Source organism: Schistocerca serialis, chromosome 2 (assembly GCF_023864345.2).
Source record: "Schistocerca serialis cubense isolate TAMUIC-IGC-003099 chromosome 2, iqSchSeri2.2, whole genome shotgun sequence".
Classification (NCBI taxonomy): Eukaryota; Metazoa; Arthropoda; class Insecta; order Orthoptera; family Acrididae; genus Schistocerca; species Schistocerca serialis.
In genome coordinates this window covers 231,548,856-231,570,128 of record NC_064639.1, presented here as the reverse complement: position 1 = coordinate 231,570,128, position 21,273 = coordinate 231,548,856, and the positions used below count along the sequence as shown (strand labels likewise).

General features: G+C 45.8%; 1 protein-coding gene across 1 annotated transcript in view; it reads right to left on the bottom strand.

The window, feature by feature from the left end:
- LOC126455495 (dehydrogenase/reductase SDR family member 11-like) overlaps positions 1 to 20,187 on the bottom strand; it is a 66,234-nt gene extending 46,047 nt beyond the window's left edge. Inside the window, exon 1 of the mRNA XM_050091246.1 lies at positions 20,056 to 20,187. Coding sequence (XP_049947203.1) covers positions 20,056 to 20,187 — 132 coding nt within the window. The remainder of the gene's footprint in view (positions 1 to 20,055) is intronic.
- Between the last annotated feature and the right edge of the window lie 1,086 nt (positions 20,188 to 21,273).

Below are 21,273 nucleotides of genomic sequence, written 5' to 3'. Positions count from 1 at the left end.
CGCCTTGGCGAGGAGATTTCAGTAGTCTCCTTCTGTGACTATTTGCCTCTTAAGAGCGTAAAATCTGTGAGCACATTTCACGACAGTCACGGAATAAGAATGGTGACGAACCTACATGATCCCATGGCGTGATTTGTTGTGTCTAAGCCATTAATCTGCAGTAGCCCTTCTAGCTAGACGATGCTACAGTTACGATGGAATATTCCCATATTTTCGACTACCTCCACGCCTGCAGAGCCTACAGTAGATGGTGCTACTCCTCAGTATATCATTACTACAGTGATTCAGGAAAACGAATTAGTGACTACAGCACTCCACGAATCTTCTACAACGAAACACCTAGCTGCCACAGACTCTCGTGGCAAAGAGAAGCAGAGTGGCAGGTAATGACGCTCAGCAAGCTGCAAACTCTAATGTCAACTGTTCACCCATACTATATTTGCTTATGGAGCCTCATGCGGGAGGAATCTCTTCTAACAAGACTCCAAATATTATGCACCATGTTGACACATTTGTTTGTTCCCTGATTAGAAGTCCATTCCAACGTGCGGTACGCATTTTAATATGGCGTAATGTTTCAAATCGTCACACACTCTACTGTAGCCTTATATTCATTCCGAGTCCAGTTATTATGTCTGTGGCTAAGCCATTTCTCCACAGTATGCTTTCTTCCAGGTGTGCTGGTTATACAGGGTGGTCCATTGATAGTCACAGGGCCAAATATCTCACGAAATAAGCATCAAACGAAAAAACTACAAAGAACGAAACTCGTCTAGCTTGAAGGGGGAAACCAGATGGCGCTATGGTTGGCCCGCTAGATGGCGCACCCATAGGTCAAACGGATATCAACTGCGTTTTTTTTTTTTTAAATAGGGACCCCCATTTTCATTACATATGCTTGTAGTACGTAAAGAAATATGAATGTTTTAGTTGTACCACTTTTTCCGCTTTGTGATAGATGGCGCTGTAATAGTAACAAACGTATAAGGAAATGTTATCACGTAGCAGTCCGCCAGTGATAAAATGGTTAATGTTAAAATGGACCGTTTACCAATTGCGGAAAAGGTCGATATCGTGTTGCTGTATGGCTATTGTGATCAAAATGCCCAACGAGCGTGTGCTATGTATGCTGCTCGGTATCCTGGACGACATCATCCAAGTGTCCGGACCGTTCGCCGGATAGTTGCGTTATTTAAGGAAACAGGAAGTGTTCAGCCACATGTGAAACGTCAACCACGACCTGTAACAAATGATGATGCCCAAGTAGGTGTTTTAGCTGCTGTCGCGGGTAATCCGCACATCAGTAGGAGACAAATTGCGCTAGAATTGGGAATCTCAAAAACGTCGGTGTTGAGAATGCTACATCAACATCGAGTGCACCCGTACCATATTTCTATGCACCAGGAATTGCATGGCGACGATTATGAACGTCGTGTACAGTTCTGCCACTGGGCACAAGAGAAATTACCGGACGATGACAGATTTTTTGCACGCGTTCTATTTAGCGACGAAGCGTCATTCACCAACAGTGGTAACGTAAACCGGCATTATATACACTATTGGGCAACGGAAAATCCACGACGGCGGCGACAAGTGGAACATCAACGTTCTTGGCGGGTTAATGTATGGTGCGGCATTGTGGGAGGAAGGATAATTGGCACCCATTTTATCGATGTCAATCTAAATAGTGCAATGTATGCTGAATTCCTACGTAATGTTCTACCGATGTTACTACAAGATGTTTCACTGCATGAGAGAATGGCGACGTACTTCCAACATGTTGGATGTCTGGCAAATAGCTCGCGTGCAATTGAAGCGGTATTGAATAGCATCATCATGACAGGTGGATTGGTCGTCCAAGCACCATACCATGGCTCGCGGCCGGCCGCGGTGGTCTAGCGGTTCTAGGCGCTCAGTCCGGAACCGAGCGACTGCTACAGTCGCAGGTTCGAATCCTGCCTCGGGCATGGATGTGTGTGATGTCCTTAGGTTAGTTAGGTTTAAGTAGTTCTAAGTTCTAGGGAACTGACGACAACAGATGTTAAGTCCCACAGCGCTCAGAGCCATTTGAGCCATGGCCCGCACGTTCACCGGATCTGACGTCCCCGGATTTCTTTCTGTGGGGAAAGTTGAAAGATATTTGCTATCGTGATCCACCGACAACGCCTGACAACATGCGTCAGCGCATTGTCAATGCCTGTGCGAACATTATTGAAGGCGAACTACTCGCTGTTGAGGGGAGTGTCGTTACACGTATTGCCAAATGCATTGAGGTTGACGGACATAATTTTGAGCATTTATTGCATTAATGTGGTATTTACAGGTAATCACGCTGTAACAGCATGCGTTCTCAGAAACGAGAAGTTCACAAAGGTACATATATCGTATTGGAATAACCGAAATAAAATGTTCAAACCTACCTGCGTTCTGTATTTTAATTTAAAAAATCCTCCAACTGTTCGTCTAAAATTGTGAGCCATATGTTTGTGACTATTACAGCGCCATCTATCACAAAGCGAAAAAAGTGGTCCAACTAAAACATTCATATTTCTTTGCGTACTACACGAATATGTAATGAAAAATGAGGGTTCCTATTTAAAAAAACGCAGTTGATATCCATTTGACCTATGGCAGCGCGATCTAGGTGGCCAACCATAGCGCCATCTGGTTTCCCCCTTCAAGCTAGACAAGTTTCGTTCTTCGTAGTTTTTTCGTTTGACGTTTATTGCGTGAGATATTTGGCCCGGTCACGATCAATTCACCATCCTGTAAATGATATGCAGGAGCTCTATGAGTTGTGGAAAGTAGGAAAGAAGTACTAGCTGAAGTATAGATTTGAGGGTAGGTCGTAAGTCGCGACCTGTGCCAGGAAGCTCAGTCAGTAGAGCACTTACCAGTAAAGGGAAAGATTCTGGGTTCGAGTCACAGTCTGGCACACAGTGTTAATAGGGAGGGAGTTTCAGATCAGTGCATATTCGGCTGCAGACTAAAATTCAGTCAGGTCATCGGGAGACATTGCAAAATAGATCCCCAGTCCTCGACAACTGTAGCTGCTTGGGAAGGCAGAAGCAGCGGCCATCGTTCCCTAACTAGGAGCTCCAGTGTCTCTCTCATGTGAGGAATCACATGCCGACCGTGAAGCGACAGACACATCGCCCTCCCACACAACTAAGGAAACATGTTGAATGAGGTGAGCGATGCGACGATCCTTCAGACACACTTGCGACCGCTCGCGTAAAACTTGAAATCCGGGTTGGAGTCCCAATCCCGCACGAATTTTTCCTATCATCGTTCCCTTAAACATCTGATGGTTGTTCATATTCCAACTGCTAGTACATTTTATGTATTCCAGAACGGTTGCAGTCGCCACAGTACCTGCTCCTTTGGACACGTATGGACGTCCGAAGGAACAGTCCATTATTCTTCTTAAGAACACCGGCACTACGTTATCGTAGTATTGGAAAAGATTTTATTCATCTGGCGTGAGGCACACGTTTATTGTCACAACCAATAGCTGCGATCCTGTTCTGATTGACCACGTCTTTCACAGGAAACAATCCCTCTGCTGCTCTTTCCATCGACTGTAGGAAAGGTGTATAGCTCCATACCTACGCAGGTATTACAAAGTGTAGTGAATGTACTGAAAGCCATCCACTATACCATGTGAAGAACACCTCAGTTCAGTGTAAAGGAGAAGTAGCACGCTATTTCTAGCTGAAAGTCAGGTACATAGAATTACTTGTCGTGATTGTGGTAAGTTTCATACTGGTCAATGAGGTACAGGCATAGCACCTTGCTGGCAGAATATTGAATCAGCAGAAGGTCTCAGAATGATGATTCCACATTCGCTGAGCACGCACTGAGAAGACCAGGGCTATGAGTCATAGTCCCATATCACTTAGCAGACAAAGGCCAAACAGTCAATCCCTTGGAAGCTCTGGAAATAAACAAACATCTGGCCAACAGTCCTGATTTCAAATGAATGACCAAACAGAGCTCAGTACTGACCCTCTCGTAAACTTCACTTAATCCTCTCAGTTTTTTCATTCAATTTCATGACATCTGTCCTTTCTATTCCTCCCGTTTCCTGTTTTCATTTTTAATTTATTCTGAGTGTTTATGTACTTCATATATTCTGTTGTTACGGTTGTGAAATCTTTATTTTACTCTGCTTCTGCATCACTTTCATCTCATGAACTACTTCCTCTTACTCTTCTCAAGTACTGATTTTATTGGAAATGTTAAGTTAATGTAAATTGTTACCGATGCACTGTTTACAATTTAAGTGTTAAAGTTATTCCTGGTTTGCTCCCCTTATGTTTATATACTATTCAAATTTTTATCTTTTTAATTATATTACCTCCCCGCTATCAGTGATGCCGTTTGCTTGGTTTTTTTGCCTCAGTCTATATGAGTAAAATGGTTCAAATGGCTCTGAGCACTATGGGACTTAACAGCTGAGGTCATCAGTCACCTAGAACTTAGAACTACTTAAACCTAACCAACATAATGACAGCACACACATCCATGCCCGAGGCAGGATTCGAACCTGCGCCGGCCGCGGTGATCTAGCGGTTCTAGGCACGCAGTCCGGAACCTCGCGACTGCTACGGTCGGAGGTTCGAATCCTGCCTCGGGCATGGATGTGTGTGATGTCCTTAGGTTAGTTAGGTTTAAGTAGTTCTAAGTTCTAGGGGACTGATGACCTCAGATGTTAAGTCCCATAGTGCTCAGAGCCATTTGAACCATTTGATTCGAACCTGCGACCGTAGCAGTCGCGCTGTTACGGACGCCAAGCCTAGAACCGCTCGGCCACAGCGGCCGGCCTATACGAGTAAAATCTTTTCCTATGTTATTTACAAATATTGTAACTTCTTTGACGATGATAATCGTTTAAAGTCTGATGATGGACTTCTACCCGAAAACCACTTAAATAAACGAATCAATCCTGTGAAACGGGGGTGGGCAATTGATTTTGCTTAGGAGCCACATCGTGGAAGCAGAGGTTAGCGAAGAGTAGCGCCTCCTGAAATGATTGCATTCATTAGTTTACGTCGAATTCCAGAATTTTACCATATATATATATATATATATATATATATATATATATATATATATATATATATATATATATTCTGAAGCGAAACGAAACTGGTGTGGGATTGCGTATTCAAATACAAAGATATGTAAAAGGCAGAATACGACGCCGCAATCGGCAACACCTACATCAAATCACCGACATCGCTGCAGCCGGAAAAAGACCCTGCAAGAATGGGACCAACGACGACTGAAGAGAATCGTTCAGCGTTACAGAAGTGCAACTCTACCTCAAATTGCTGCTGATTTCAATGACGGACCATCAAAAAGTTTAGCGAGCAAACCATACAACGAAACATCATTAGCATGAGCTTTTGAACGAAAAAGGCCCACTCGTGCACCTTTTAGGACTGAACGACACAAAGCTTTATGCCTTGCCTGGACCCGTCAGAATTGACAATGGACTGTTGATGAGTGGAAACGTGTTGCCTGGTCGGATGAGTCTCGTTTGAAATTGTATCAAGCGAATGAAGGTGTCTTTGTATGGTGACAACCTCATGAATCTATGGACCCTTCATGTCGCAGGTGACTGTTCAAGCTGGTGGAGGCTCTGTCATATTGTGAGAATCTGCAGTTGGAGTAATGTGGGACTTTTGATATGTCTAGATACCACTCTGACAGGTGACACGTACGTGAGCATCCTGTTTGATCACCTCCATCAATTCATGTCCATTGCGCATTCCGATCGACTTGGCCAATTCCAGCAGGACAATGAGACATCCCATACGTTCAGAATTCCTACAGAGTGGCTCCAGGAACAGTTCTGCTGACCATCAAACTCGCCAGACATGAACATTATTGCGCATATCTGTGATGCCGTGCAAGGTGATGTTCATAAGAGATCTCCACCCCTTTGTACTCCTACTGATTTGTGGACAGTCCTACAGGATTCATGTTGTCAGTTCCCCCCCCCCCCCCCCCCCCCCCCAGCATTACTTCAGACATTAGGCGTGTCCACGCTACGTCGTGTTGCCGCACTTCTGCGTGCTCGCCGGGACGCTACATGATATTAGGCAGGTATATCAGTTTCTTAAGCTCTTCAGTGCGTATGTATATTGGTCGCAGTCTCAGTCAGTTTATTTATTGTGCTGATTTGACATCATCTATAGCTCAAAGCAAATTTAATTTTAGGATTAGTTTAATGAGTCAAATGTATCACATTACCATTTTCTACGGTTTTTTTTATCATCAGTAAAATTGCTTGTTGAAATCCTCATCATAGCCTCCAAGTTAATGTCTGTCAAAGAGCATCTAGTGGCCTACGTTTACTATCGTTCTTCAAGACAGGGAAACTTTGCTCACATACATTTATAGACCCAATTAAAGAGAACATCTTAACAGTAAATTTCTTCAAACACAGAAATTTTTCAGCAGGCAAAGATTTTAAAAGCCATTTAATGTCGTAGCGTTAAACATACCTTTCACGTGTGATTTGACGGCATGCCAATAAGTAAATGGAAAATACCTCTGTGGTTGCTCCCAGAAGCCACCGCGCCGAGTGTCAACTTTGTTTGTGAAATTAGTGGTTCAAATGGCTCTGAGCACTATGGGACTCAACTGCTGTGGTCATTAGTCCCCTAGAACTTAGAACTACTTAAACCTAACTAACCTAAGGACAACACACACATCCACGCCCGAGGCAGGATTCGAACCTGCGACCGTAGCAGTCGCACGGTTCCGGACTGCGCGTCTAGAACCGCGAGACCACCGCGGCCGGCTGTGAAATTAGTATCTACATTGAGTAGCGCATGCGCGTTGATGTGGCCATCCTATTGGAAATCCTCTGTCGCGTCCAGGAAAGAAGGCTGGGTTCAAGGCTGACTTTCCAGACTGTCTTGGTGGGCCACACAAATATTAGCCGGCAGCATGTGGCTCCGTGGATCACTATTTCCCTATGTTGTAGATCATACACAATACTGTGTTTTTCATGTGTTATGTTGCTGTACCAAGAAGCAACAATGATTACCTAATGTAACGGGCTGTTTATTAACGTGATGGTTCCAAGTTTTTGTTTTTTAAATGTTTTTCGTATTAGTGACGACGTTCCGACGTTCATTGGCTATTTCGCGAGACTGCAAACTATGCCATGTGAATGACATCGTCGGTGTAGCAACACAATCGAAACCTCATCCGCAAGCACGAAGGACACATTATTAACGAACCACACGAACGACAACTACAGTTGAGTCTTACAAATAAAAACATCGGAGAAAGAGATCATTTATGCAACGCGTAAGGTCACACGTCAAAGTTTTGGACCGTCGGCTCCCTCTGTTCACTAGGCAGCAAATATGTCACCTTAAAATTCTAACGTCCGCAGCTCGTGGTCGTGCGGTAGCGTTCTCGCTTCCCACGGCCGGGGTCCCGGGTTCGATTCCCGGCGGGGTCAGGGATTTTCTCTGCCTCTTTATGACTGGGTGTTGTGTGATGTCCTTAGGTTGGTTAGGCTTAAGTAGTTCAAGTTCTAGGGGACTGATGACCATAGATGTTAAGTCCCATAGTGCTCAGAGCCATTTGAACCATTTTTGAAAATTCTAACGAAGGCCTCGGGGGAACGCTACAGATCAGTCTGTCAGCGCAACCCGCCGAGTAAGTGTATTAAGGACCGAAAAGACCCATCGAGGTTTAATAACCAAATTCCGAAAATGCTGAGGAAGCAGAGATTTTTTGTTAGGTTCAAAAAAGGAAACGCAAGAGTTGTCAGGCAAAAATTATTAGAAATTCGTCCGTGTAGAAAAAGACACGAGAAGCATAGAGTTTCGACCGCCATATGTTGGCAGAGGACAAGACCTGGGGAAAATTCGGGTCGAAGGCTTTGATCGACCCACTCATCGCTAAGGCGTCTTGTCACGGTTCGCACCGTTCCCCCCGTCGGAATTTCGAGTCGAACTCGGTCACGGTGTCTGTGTTGTCCTTAGCGTAAGTCAGTATAAGTTCGATTAAGTAATCTGTAAGCTTCGGGACCGACGACCTCAGCAGCTGGGTCCCATAAGACCTTACAAATTTCCAAAAATTTTCACCCACTCATCAAGCAGTCTGATGTAGCAACAAAAGGCAGTATTACGAGCAGTGGTTTAAAATTTCGCATTTAAGAAATTATCCACGAACGAAGATGGTACAAATATCGTCGTTTGGCCGTCGCACAGACTCCTGTATGGAAGACATAGTAACGAGTATATCTGGCATGAGAAGCAACTGAAAAAGTTGAAAACAATTAAGTCGTCATGTCCGGATGAAATTCCAATTCGATTTTATAGGCGGCTCTCTTCAACACTGGCTGCTTGCTCAACTTGCATAATCTATCACCCACAGTGAAGTCTCAAGTGACTAGAAAAAATGGCAGGTGACTCTTGCGTATATGAAGGGTGAAATATCGGATTCGCAGCATTACGGATCAGTAATATTAACATTGGTTCACTGCACACATGTTCGAAATAACAAACTTCCTTTGGACAAAAGCTTCTGTCAGCAAATCAGCACAGATTTAAAAACCATCGCTCGTGCGAAAGTCAGCTTGTTCTTTTCTCAAATGCTTCAAATGGCTCTGAGCACTATGGGACTTAACATCTGAGGTCATCAGTCGCCTAGAACTACTAAAACGTAACTAACCTAAGGACATCACACACATCCATGCCGAGGCAGGATTCGAACCTGCCACCGTATCAATCGCGCGGTTCCGGACTGAAGCGCCTAGAACCGCTCGGCCACAGCGGTCGGCGTTCTTTTCTCGCACGATATCCTGCTAACCATGGATGAAAGACCACAGGAAGATTTAGTTTTCCTAGATTTCCAGTATGGGCTCCGCACAGGGTACTACTGTAGACTAAGTGACGGTCCCGTAATACCGAATAGGTTTTCAGATATGTGAGTGGCTATAAGGCTTTTGAAGTAACAGGACCCAGTACGTTTTCCAGGGTCGAGTGATAGGACCAATCTTATTCTCTTTATATGAACGAACCATGTGACGGATAGGGTGACTATTCGCTGACAGCCGGCCGCTGTGGCCGAGCAGTTCTAGGCGCTTCAGTCCAGAACCACGCACGACCGCTACGGTCGCAGGTTTGATCCTGTCTCGGGCATGGATGTGCGTGATGCCCTTGGGTTAGTTAGGTTTAAGTAGTTCTAAGTCTAGGGGATTGATGACCTCAGATGTTAAGTCCCATAGTGCTTAGAGCCATTTGAACCATTCGCTGACACGGGAAAGTGTTTGAGTGTGTTGCAGGATAGAGGATGAATTGGAGATAATTTCAATCTGGTGTGATGAATGACAGCTTGCTCTAAATTTAGAGAAATGTCAGTTAATGCAAGGTGGGTAGAAAAAACAATCCTGTGATATGCGAATAGAGTTTTAGTGCTGTGCTACACGACGCAGTCATTTCAATGAAATAACTTCATGTAAATGAAATTAAATGAGTATGTAATGTCGACAATAGAGAAGGTGACTGGCCGACATCAATTTATTGGGATAATTCTAATGAAAATGCAGTTCATCTATGAAGGAGACCACGTAGAGGACACTGGTGCTCCCCATTTTTGAGTGCTGCTCCAGCAAGTCGGATTTAAGAAAGAAAAGGAAACAATTCAGATACGTGCTGCCGGATTTCTTACTATAGAATCGAACAATAGGCAAGTGAAACAGAGATACTTTGTGAATGTAAATTGGAATCCCTGGAGGGAACACGTTGTTCCTTTCGTTAAACACAAGTGAGAACTATTCTGCTGCTGGGAATATATATTACACCTAAGGGCGACCAAGATCAGGGAAGAGAAATTAGGGCTCTTTTTGAGGTGTGTAGGCAATCGTTCTTGCCTCGTTCCATCTGCGAGTGGAATATGAAAGGGAAATACCGGTAGTAGTACAAGATACCATCTGCCGTGCACCGTATGGTGACGTGCGGAATATGTGTATAGTTGCAGAACATTACATTAAATAACAGCTTTGTTTCGACACGGATTGTTGATTTCGCAAACTCAGAACCCAGCTACCTCATACCAATCAAAACTAGACCTCGAGCTACGTACAGTCTGCACTACAGTGTGTTCACACAACCCAATGTTTCGTCTCGAATACTATGGTAGGGTCTTCAGAGTAGCTGTGTAAGCCACATAGAACATTAAAGAATCTGCTCGTTTCTTTACTTGCCGACGTGAGATTGCGTGTTTTGAATCTCTGTGGGTAGTAGCCGTGGTCTAAGGGCGCGGCTCTCGCAGCCGAGCGAAGCAGACGTGCGGTGTGTGCTCTCCGCTGTCAGAGAGGACCCGCGCGCCTTGTTTACTTTCTTCGGCCGACACTAACGTGACGCCGTAGCGCTACAAGACCATGCCAAACCAATACAGAAGATCAACCTTGAAATTCACATTTCGGAACGACTTTACCCGACCAAAGGCGCTCGAAATCGAACGCTTTTTAAAAGACGAAGCCAAGATCCTGGCTGCCGACATTGTCGGCATTCACTTTTCGATCGTCAGTAGCACGGTCTATGTAAAGCTCATAAACGAAACTACATGCGACAAGGTGCTTCGTGAGATGAAACAAGAACTCCGCTTCTGCCACGGAGATGGCAATGTTGGCAACGTCGAGGCCGGCCATGCTGCAATGGGACTGCGGACTATACGCATATTCGAACTTCCATTTGAACTCCCGGCGGCAGAAGTTGTAGCGGCGCTCCGCCCCTACGGCACGGTACACGAACACGTGGCTGAAAAATCGACCCAGTTTAAGACGTATCCAGTACTCAACGGAGTATGCCAAGTGCGCATAGATCTCCAACGACACGTGCCATCCTATCTACAGATAGGAGGATGCCGAGCCATAGTTATTTATGACGGCCAGCCGAAGACGTGTTCCGGATGCGGCAAGGAAGGTCACCTTCGTTCCGAGTGCCTCCAGCGTCGGATCACACAACTCCCACCGAAGGACGTTGCACCACCAGGGGCGAAGACTATTCTACCCGTGACTTAACGACGTTCTCCACACAACAGACACGGCCGACCGCTTCAGCGCTACAAGAATCACTTTCCACGGACAAAAACCTGCATGATCCGCCGACCTGGCCAGTGGTGGAAAACAGTACTACGACTCTGGAGTTACCGAACGCGACAGACATTGACGCCAGCAAGATGGCAATTGATTCCCTTATTCTACCGACCGAAGCGTTTGTTCCGGCGGAGCGTGAGTCAGTGCCGTCTTCTGACAATGAAAGCCATGTACGGAAACAGCGATCACCGAAACGCCGAAAGCGCCGTCGTCGGACCGTGTCGGAACACAGCGGTTCGCATTCGGCCGGGGAAGAACAACTGACCACTCAAGAAGCCAGCCGCGAAGCTGAGGCTGTTTCCACTGACTCCAACCTTGCAGAGTAGACAGACAAACATGCAGCTTTCGACCATCAGCCCATTGACAGAAACAGTGAGCAGCGGGAAGGTACCAGTGCAGGCAGCGAAGTCGCCCGGTCCCTTACTATCAAACATTCCGAGGCTATGGAACATGAACAGACATCCGCCCCCGCTTCGTGGGCCGAGGACGTCGAGACACGAGATCCCGATCCGCGGCCAGCTGAGGCGCCGCCGGATCATGCAGCATAAGCAGCACATGGAGGACCGTGTTCGGCGGGGGGTGACATCACTTCCGATGTTCGCTTCTCTCCAACTTGAACGTGGATAACCTCGCCCAAACAACGCGTTGCCAGGCTTACCGCCTGGCGACAATGAATATCAACATGATCAGTTCTCCTGTCAAGATCCAACTTTTGAAAGAAACCATACGAGCCATGGGAGTTGACTTTGCTTTCCTACAAGAAGTGAAAACGACTGCACTCCCGCACTTTTACGGTTACGCCACACATGTGACGCCCGGTAGCCCTGCAGACACCGGAGTGGCAATATTAGTGCGTGAAGGTATTGAAGTTACCGACGTCGCGTTTCTTCCTCCGCGCGAGGAATAGCATTTACGGCACTCAACACCCGATTCATTAATGTTTACGCGCCGTCGGGTACCACAAGACGTCACGACCGCGCCAAATTCTACTCCACAGATGTCGCTCCCCTTTTCCTTGGACGATACGACCACAGCGTCTTCGCCGGCGATTTTAATTGCGTACTTCACCCCAAGGATCAAATCCCACATTACATGCCTTGTCCTGAACTAGGTGCGATGATCCAAGAACTTCATTTGTGCGACACGTGGGAAAAAGTCCACGGTAATCGCTCTGGCCACACTCATCTTACCAGTCATTCGGCCAGCCGACTTGACCGCATATATGTGTCACAAGATCTCACACAAGGTGTGTTGGACGCCGAACTATGGCCTCAAGCCTATTCCGATCACAGTGCCTATATCTGCACTATACACCTACGGCCCCAACAAGTCTGGCGCAGCAATGGCTTTTGGAAGCTCAACATAACGCATCTCCAGGACCTGGATTGCTGTCGGCAAGTTGCAGCAACGTGGACTGACTGTGAACGCCGCCACCCACCATACACCTCGACCCTGGAGTGGTGGCTCCTCTGTGCCAAACCAATCCGTAGGACACTTATGCAATATGGCAAGGACGTGACTGCGTGGCATCGACAGATCCTCGATTTTTACTACGCGACACTCAGGGACCTCGACGCCTTACCCCCTTCCCCAGAAAGACAACATGACCAAAGCAAAATCAAGGCTCACTTACTATCATTGACGAAGCGCCGACTAGAAGGTGCAGTAGTCCGCTCGCGACGGCACGACCGAACGGTTGCAGAGGAACCCACTATGCACCACGTTGTGGCGGATAAGCGCCGACAACGCCAACATTTAATCACACAACTCAGGACATACGACGGTCGCTTATGTACGACCCAAGCAACCATAGTAAAGGCGGTGGAGGATCATTTTCGTCATCTTTACAAGGAAAGAACCGTCGATGACGAGGCCACTACTGAAGTGTTACAGCAGGTAACACGTACTATCGACGAGGCTAACGTGAATGCACTAACAGAGGAAATCTCACTTGAAAAAGTCGAAGACGCCGTGGACAAAGGTGCGGCCAATAAGTCTCCTGGACCTGATGGATTGCCCATCGAATTCTACCGGACTTTCCGTGACATCATGATGCCTCGCTGGGTTATAATGTTCCGAGAACTTATGTTTCCAGACTGGGTTGTGCCGCCAGCGTTTGTAGAAGGTCTTCTCATACTGGTACACAAGCCAGGTGGAGGGCTATCGATTAACGACTATCGGCCGCTTACAATGCTGAACGCCGATTACAAGATTTTCACCAGGATTATGGCGAGCCGTATTAAGACGACTTTGCCGATGATCCTCGCTCCAGAACAGACGTCGCAGGGGGGGAGAAGCCAACATACAGATGGCCACCGGTGACTGCAGGGACTTAATAGCGATCGCTTCTGCGTGCCGTCTGAGAGCGGCGATCGTCTCCATCGATTTCAACCGCGCCTTTGATAGAGTGCACCACAACTTCCTCCTACGAGTGATGGACTGTATGGGATTCCCCCCGGGCCTCATCGACACCCTACGACGTCTTTGGACCGCAGCCAGCTCACACGTCCAGGTCAATGGAAGGACGGTAGGACCGGTACCCATTAAGAGGTCTCTACGACAGGGTTGTCCCCTTTCTACCTACCTTTATGCAATCGCACTCGAGCCACTCCTAGGGGGCCTCAACCACCGCCTACCTGGCATCATACTGCGGGACGTCACCTTTCGCTATAGGACATACTCTGACGACCTGCTACTGCTGGTTCGTTCCAATGACGAAGTTCAAAGCGTCCTAACCTGGATTGAGCGATACGGACCGGCCGCAGGCAGTTTTCTGAACATCAACAAGTCGGCGGCGTTGGATATTGGGCGTGGTCTCGGACCGGAAGCCCTCGCTCCCCTCCCACCAGTTTCTGATCTGCGATATTTGGGAATCACGTTCAAGAAAGATGTACGTAAAACAGCTGCAGCAAACTACCGATGGCTATTACAGGTCATAAGAGCAATGGTGCGACAGAACCTGCTCCGGGACTTGAATCAGCTACAACGTGTTGAATACTTGAACCTCTACGTAGCATCAAAACTCAACCACGTGGCACAGGTCCTCCCACTACCGCTGCAGATAGGTCGCCGGCTTCAGGCGGCCTTCAGTTACTACGTTTCCGCAGGTCATATCTTTAAAGTACGATACGACACTCTTACCCTCCCAGTGCACAAAGGAGGGCTGGGATTGGTCAACGTCAGGGCGAGAGCAGCTGCCCTTTACATGAGCAACATGAGGAAACGATGGAAATGTATATATACCTCTCTCACAGGTTCTGATGCCAGCCTCTAACGTCCCGCCGGTGTCGGTTGCGCACGTCGCACCACAGCTCTCCCATGTGTCGACTTTCATTCTTGATTACAGCTATGTCAGCTCGAACGTCTCCGCCACACGTCCACCAAAGGTGAAAGATTTTTATACCAACCTTCTGCGGGCTGTTCCCCATAACGTGGTGGAAAACAAGTACCCTACGGTTCACTGGCCAAGAGTGTGGAAAACGATACACCACAACTTTCTGTCATCCACGGTGCGTTCGAAGTGGTATCAGATCGCCAACAAAAAATATGCCACACGACAGCGACTTCACACTATTGGACTGGCAGACTCCCCTTATTGTCCAGATTGTCACCTTTTGGATACCGATGAACATCGTTTTACTTGCGCATCATCGTCCGGAGTTTGGCGACTAACACAGAAGATATTAGCTTGTTACCTCCGGGTCACACCTGATATGATTGACCCTCAGACCCTACTCTGTCCCGATGAAACTTACTTTCGGGCTGCAAAATATCATGCGCTTACATGGTTCAAAGGAATTACCGTCACCTACATCTTTAGCGACGGAGAGGAAGAGCAGGTTGATTACTGGTGGTTCCTACAAAATGCTCACAATGCCCTCGAACGCACACCGAAATACCGTACGCTCTTCGCAAATTATTTACGCAGCGTTTTCGTTAACCCCCCACTCAGCTGGGGAGTGCCAGGCTGTGGTTAATGTGCTGTGCCGCATCACACTAACGGCTCAACGTTCTGCCTTGTCAGCCATGAGCGAAGGAAGAGACAAGCTGCTGCAAGGATGCTGTTTTCCTTGAGGCACTAGCGAAGCAGAATGCTTCCGTTGCAGATGCCCTTCAAAGGCGCTATTGGAGATATCAGAAAACGATGGCGAGGCTCCAAGTGGAACCAGTTACGTTATTGAAGAACATTTTAGTTGGAATTACATCAGTGATTTACATTTTTATTTTTTGATTACTCTTTTATGCCACCTTCGTTGTTGTAACACTTACTTGTAACACTGAGTTACTAGAATTCTCATTTGTACACGTTCCCTAAATGTAATCATGTAAAAAAAAAGAACGTGGCAAAGGAAAGCCCTAACCTTGATTTCCCATTTCCCCTGATATATAGGCAGCTCTCTGGGGTGGGTTTACTCAGGAGCCAACGCCTGAAGTGGATCAGATTTTTTGTTATAGGATGAAAAGTGGCGGTGGCACTTATGTTTTTTTTTTAGTTCCATTTTCCTAAGGGGCTTTTTAACGGAAGAAATGTGGTCAAATTTAAAAAAAAGCGGGTAGCGTATTTGATTCATAATCAAAACGTCTTCGGTGCCGGGTTCGATCCCCGCCACTGCCTAAATTGTTATAAATAATCAGCATTGGCGGCCGAAGACTTCCGGCATAATGGCCGGCCGGTGTGGCCGTGCGGTTGAAGGCGCTTCAGTCTGGAAACGCGTGACCGCTACGGTCGCAGGTTCAAATCCTGCCTCGGGCATGGATGTGTGTGATGTCGTTCGGTTTAAGTAGTTCTAAGTTCTAAGGGACTTATGACCACAGATGTTGAGTCCCATAGTCCTCAGAGCCATTTGAACCATTTGAACTTCCGGCATAAGAAGTCAGCCTCATTCTGCCAACGGCGTTGTCAAAGAGGGCGGAGGAGCGGATAGAGGTTCAGGGCACTCTCTTGTCCTAGGGGTGGGAAATTGCCCCTAAAGACGGAAGTATCAGCAATGATCAACGACATGAGGATGCAGAAGGCAATGGAAACCACTGCATTAAAGATACGTAACGTGTATCCACAGGACATGTGGCCTGTAATTGAGAAAGTGTCATGATGATCTCTCCATTGGCAAAAGATTCCGGAATAGTCCCACATTCGGATCTCCGGGAGGTTACCATGAGAAAAAGATTGAATAATCAACGAAAGGATGACGTTCTACGAGTCGGGGCATGGAATGTCAGAAGCCTGGACGTGGTAGGGAAACTAGAAAATCTGAAAAGGGAAATGCAAAGGCTCAATCTAGATATAGTAGGGGTCAGTGAAGTGAAGTGGAAGGAAGACAAGGATTTCTGGTCAGATGAGTATCGGGTAATATCAACAGCAGCAGAAAATGGCGTAACAGGTGTAGGATTCGTTATGAATAGGAAGGTAGGGCAGATGGTGTGTTACAGTGAACAGTTCAGTGACCGGGTTGTTATAATCAGAATCGACAGCAGACCAACACCGACAACGATAGTTCAGGTATACATGCCGACGTCGCAAGCTGAAGATGAACAGATAGAGAAGGTGAATGAGGATATTGAAAGGGTAATGCAGTATGTAAAGGGGGACGAAAATCTAATAGTCATGGGCGACTGGGATGCAGTTGTAGTGGAAGGAGTAGAAGAAATGGTTACAGGAGAATATGGGCTTGGGACAAGGGACAAGGAATGAAAGAGGAGAAAGACTAATTGAGTTCTTCTTCAATAAAATTCTTCAGGGTATGAGACCGCATCGTCATAATTTAAAATGCGCCAACGCTGGCCGAAACGTTGGCGCATTTTAAATTATGACGATGCGGCCTGATACCCTGAAGAATTTTATTGAAGAAGACAACGGCCGCGGAAGCCTACGCTTACATTTAATTGAGTTCTGTAACAAGTTTCAGCTAGTAACAGCGAATACCCTGTTCAAGAATCAAAAGAGGAGGAGGTATACTTCGAAAAGGCCGGGAGATACGGGAAGATTTCAATTAGATTACATCATGGTCAGACAGAGATTCCGAAATCAGATACTGGATTGTAAGGCGTACCCAGGAGCAGATATAGACTCAGATCACAATATAGAAGTGATGAAGAGTAGGCTGAAGTTCAAGACATTAGTCAGGAAGAATCAATACGCAAAGAAGTGGTATACGGAAGTACAAAGGAATGACGAGATACGTTTGAAGTTCTCTAACGCTATAGATACAGCAATAAGGAATAGCGCAGTAGGCAGTACAGTTGAAGAGGAATGGACATCTGTAAAAACGGCCATTACAGAAGTTGGGAAGGAAAACATAGATACAAAGAAGGTATCTGCGAAGAAACCATGGGTAACAGAAGAAATACTTCAGTTGATTGATGAAAGGAGGAAGTACAAATATGTTCCGGGAAAATCAGGAATACAGAAATACAAGTCGCTGAGGAATGAAATAAATAGGAAGTGCAGGGAAGCTAAGACGAAATGGCTGCAGGAAAAATGTGAAGACATCGAAAAAGATATGATTGTCGGAAGGACAGACTCAGCATACAGGAAAGTCAAAACAACCTTTGGTGACATTAAAAGCAACGGTGGTAACATTAAGAGTGCAACGGGAATTCCACTGCTTAATGCAGAGGAGAGAGCAGATAGGTGGAAAGAATACATTGAAAGCCTCTATGAGGGTGAAGATTTGTCTGATGTGATAGAAGAAGAAACAGGTGTCGATTTGGAATAGATAGGGGATCCAGTATTAGAATCGGAATTTAAAAGAGCTTTGGAGGACCTACGGTCAAATAAGGCAGAAGGGATAGATAACATTCCATCAGAATTTCTAAAATCATTGTGGGAAGTGGCAACAAAACGACTATTCGCGTTGGTGTGTAGAATATATGAGTCTGGCGACATACCATCTGACTTTCGGAAAAGCATCATCCACACAATTCCGAAGACGGCAAGAGCTGACAAGTGCGAGAATACCGCACAATCAGATAACAGCTCATGCATCGAAGCTGCTTACAAGAATAATATACAGAAGAATGGAAAAGAAAATTGAGAATGCGCTAGGTGACGATCAGTTTGGCTTTAGGAAAAGTAAAGGGACGAGAGAGGCAATTCTGACGTTACGGCTATTAATGGAAGCATGGCTTTGTCGATCTGGAAAAAGCGTTCGACAATATAAAATGGTGCAAGCTGTTCGATATTCTGAAAAAAGTAGGGGTAAGCTATAGGGAGAGACGGGTCATATACAATATGTACAACAACCAAGAGGGAATAATAACAGTGGACGATCAAGAACGAAGTGCTCGTATTAAGAAGGGTGTAAGACAAGGCTGTAGACTTTCGCCCCTACTCTTTAATCTGTACATCGAGAAAGCAATGATGGAAATAAAAGAAAGGTTCAGGAGTGGAACTAAAATACAAGGTGAAAAGATATAAATGATACGATTCGCTGATGACATTGCTATCCTGATGAAACTGAAGAAGAATTAAATGATCTGCTGAATGGAATGAATAGTCTAGTACACAGTATGGTTTGAGAGTACATCGGAGAAAGACGAAGGTAATGAGAAGTAGTAGAAATGAGAACAGCGAGAAACTTAACATCAGGATTGATGGTCACGAAGTCAATGAAGTTAAGGAATTCTGCTACCTAGGCAGTAAAATAACCAATGACGGACGGAGCAAGGAGGACATCAAAAGCAGACTCGCTGTGGCAAAAAAGGCATTTCTGGCCAAGAGAAGTCTACTAATATCAAATACCGGCCTTAATTTGAGGAAGAAATTTCTGAGGATGTACGTCTGGAGTACAGCATTGTATGGTAGTGAAACATGGACTGTGGCAATACCGGAACAGAAGAGAATCGAAGCATTTGAGATGTGGTGCTATAGACGAATGTTGAAAATTAGGTGGACTGATAAGATAAGGAATGAGGAGGTTCTACGCAGAATCGGAGAGGAAAGCAATATGTGGAAAACACTGATAAGGAGAAGGGACAGGATGATAGGACATATGCTAAGACATGAGGGAATGACTTCCATGGTACTAGAGGGAGCTGTAGAGGGCAAAAACTGTAGAGGAAGACAGAGATTGGAATACGTCAAGCAAATAATTGAGGACGTAGGTTGCAAATGCTACTCTGAGATGAAGAGGTTAGCACAGGAAAGGAATTCGTGGCGGGCCGCATCAAAACAGTTAGTAGACTGATGACCAAAAAAAAAAAAAAAAAAAAGTATATGGACAAGTTAAGACAATACTTTTTCTAGGGTTTAGTCTTACAGTTGGGCTCACTTTTTAGCAGCAAGAAGTGTTAATACACTCTGGAAAAAAAAAACGACATTCCATTTGCAGAGACGTTGATGAACACATGGCCGAGCGGTTCTAGGCGCTACAGTCTGGAACCGGGCGACCGCTACGGTCGCCCGTTCGAATCCTGCCTCGGTCATGGATGTGTGTGATGTCCTTAGGTTAGTTAGGTTTAAGTAGTTCTAAGTTCTAGGGGACTGATGACCTCAGAAGTTAAGTCCCATAGTCCTCAGAGCCACTTTTATTTGATGAACACTTGCTTATGAAATACCGCCCATATATATGAGCCATATGAATTGTAATAGCACTTTACTAAATTCACAGGTAGATCTAGTGAAAGTAATTGCACTTGTTTCAGGTCTTGATTTTAAGCTTTTCTGTTTTCTGATGTAGCACCTGAAGATGGTCTTTGAAGGCCGAAACCGGTTAGCATTGTATCATAAAAAACTGATCGGTTCAAAAACGAAAGAATAATACCTTACTCTTAATATAGCATATACATTTCCTTCTGGCACTGAAAACAGTGCTACTTCTGTTACAAACAGCTAAACAACGCTACAAACAGAAGCAACGCCACAGTTATTGTGACTGTACGGTCCTCAGATAATATGACGAGGCTGCTGGTTAATTAATTACCTTGACCATGTCGACCCTCCTGGCGAGACCGACGACCTTGAGCCCGCGCCTGAGCAGCGCCTGTGCGATGGCGGCACCGATCCCGGAGCTGGCTCCGGTCACCAGGGCGACGCGACCTGCGTACCGCTCCATCCCGACAACAAGTGGCGCGGCGCGGCCACTAGCGCGGCGGATGTTTGCCTGCAGAGGGCTGGCTGCCCGCGCAGGGCCGCCTGGGCAGCTCGTTATCGCCCAGTCGCAGCCCACATTCCCCCCTGTCGGCGCGTAAACAGGACCTATTATCCGATGGGCGTCTTCAGTGAAACGCTGCGGAGGGACACATTAGTTCTCTGGTAGGTCTCATCTTTAACGAGGAGCTTCTAGAACCTGGACCAAGTAGAGGGGAAGTTTTTGTTTTATTCATAAGGATCTTACACTTGACTGCAACTGTATGTAAATAAATAAATACGTGTCATCATTTATTCCAAAGAATTTGAGAAGCGTTTCGTATTAACTACTGTCGTAAAGCTACATAACGTCGTCGGAGTAAACTCCATCCGAACTCAAGGTGAAACGTCCCATTAGAAAAATTGAACTGACACACACAATATTTTTAGCACAACGCAATCTGACTTTCAATAATCCCTGCAAATGAATGGCCCTGACTAACAATAACCTATACCTTTCATGAATCACTTACCTCACAAAAATCTTCATTACTCGAACTACTGCAATACAGCGAGCGCCACTACTGCGAGCTAAATAAAAGATTCTAACTACTGAAGGCACTAACTACTGATAGGCATAGTCAGCAAATGAAAGATTTTGATAGAGAACAAACAATGTATTTAACTTAATAGTGTTCAAAAGTCATTATATATATATATATATATATATATATATATATATATATATATATATATATCAGTTCATGACATCCAGTCTTACAAATTTACTGTCTCTGATGGACACACATCCAGATCATCCGCTCTCAAAACTCCGCCATCTCTCTCCCCACATCCACCACTGCTGGCGGCTCACCTCCAACTGCTCAACACTACGCGCTGTTGAACAGCTAACTGCCCAACACTACAGTAGCAAACAACAATGAAAACTAGCCACAGTCTGCACGCAGCACAGCCAGTGATTTCCGTACAGAGCGCTACGTGGCGTTACCAACATAAGAACCTAAACAGCCTACTTACAAAGGCATCGTTCTACGCAGTACGTTCAATAAGT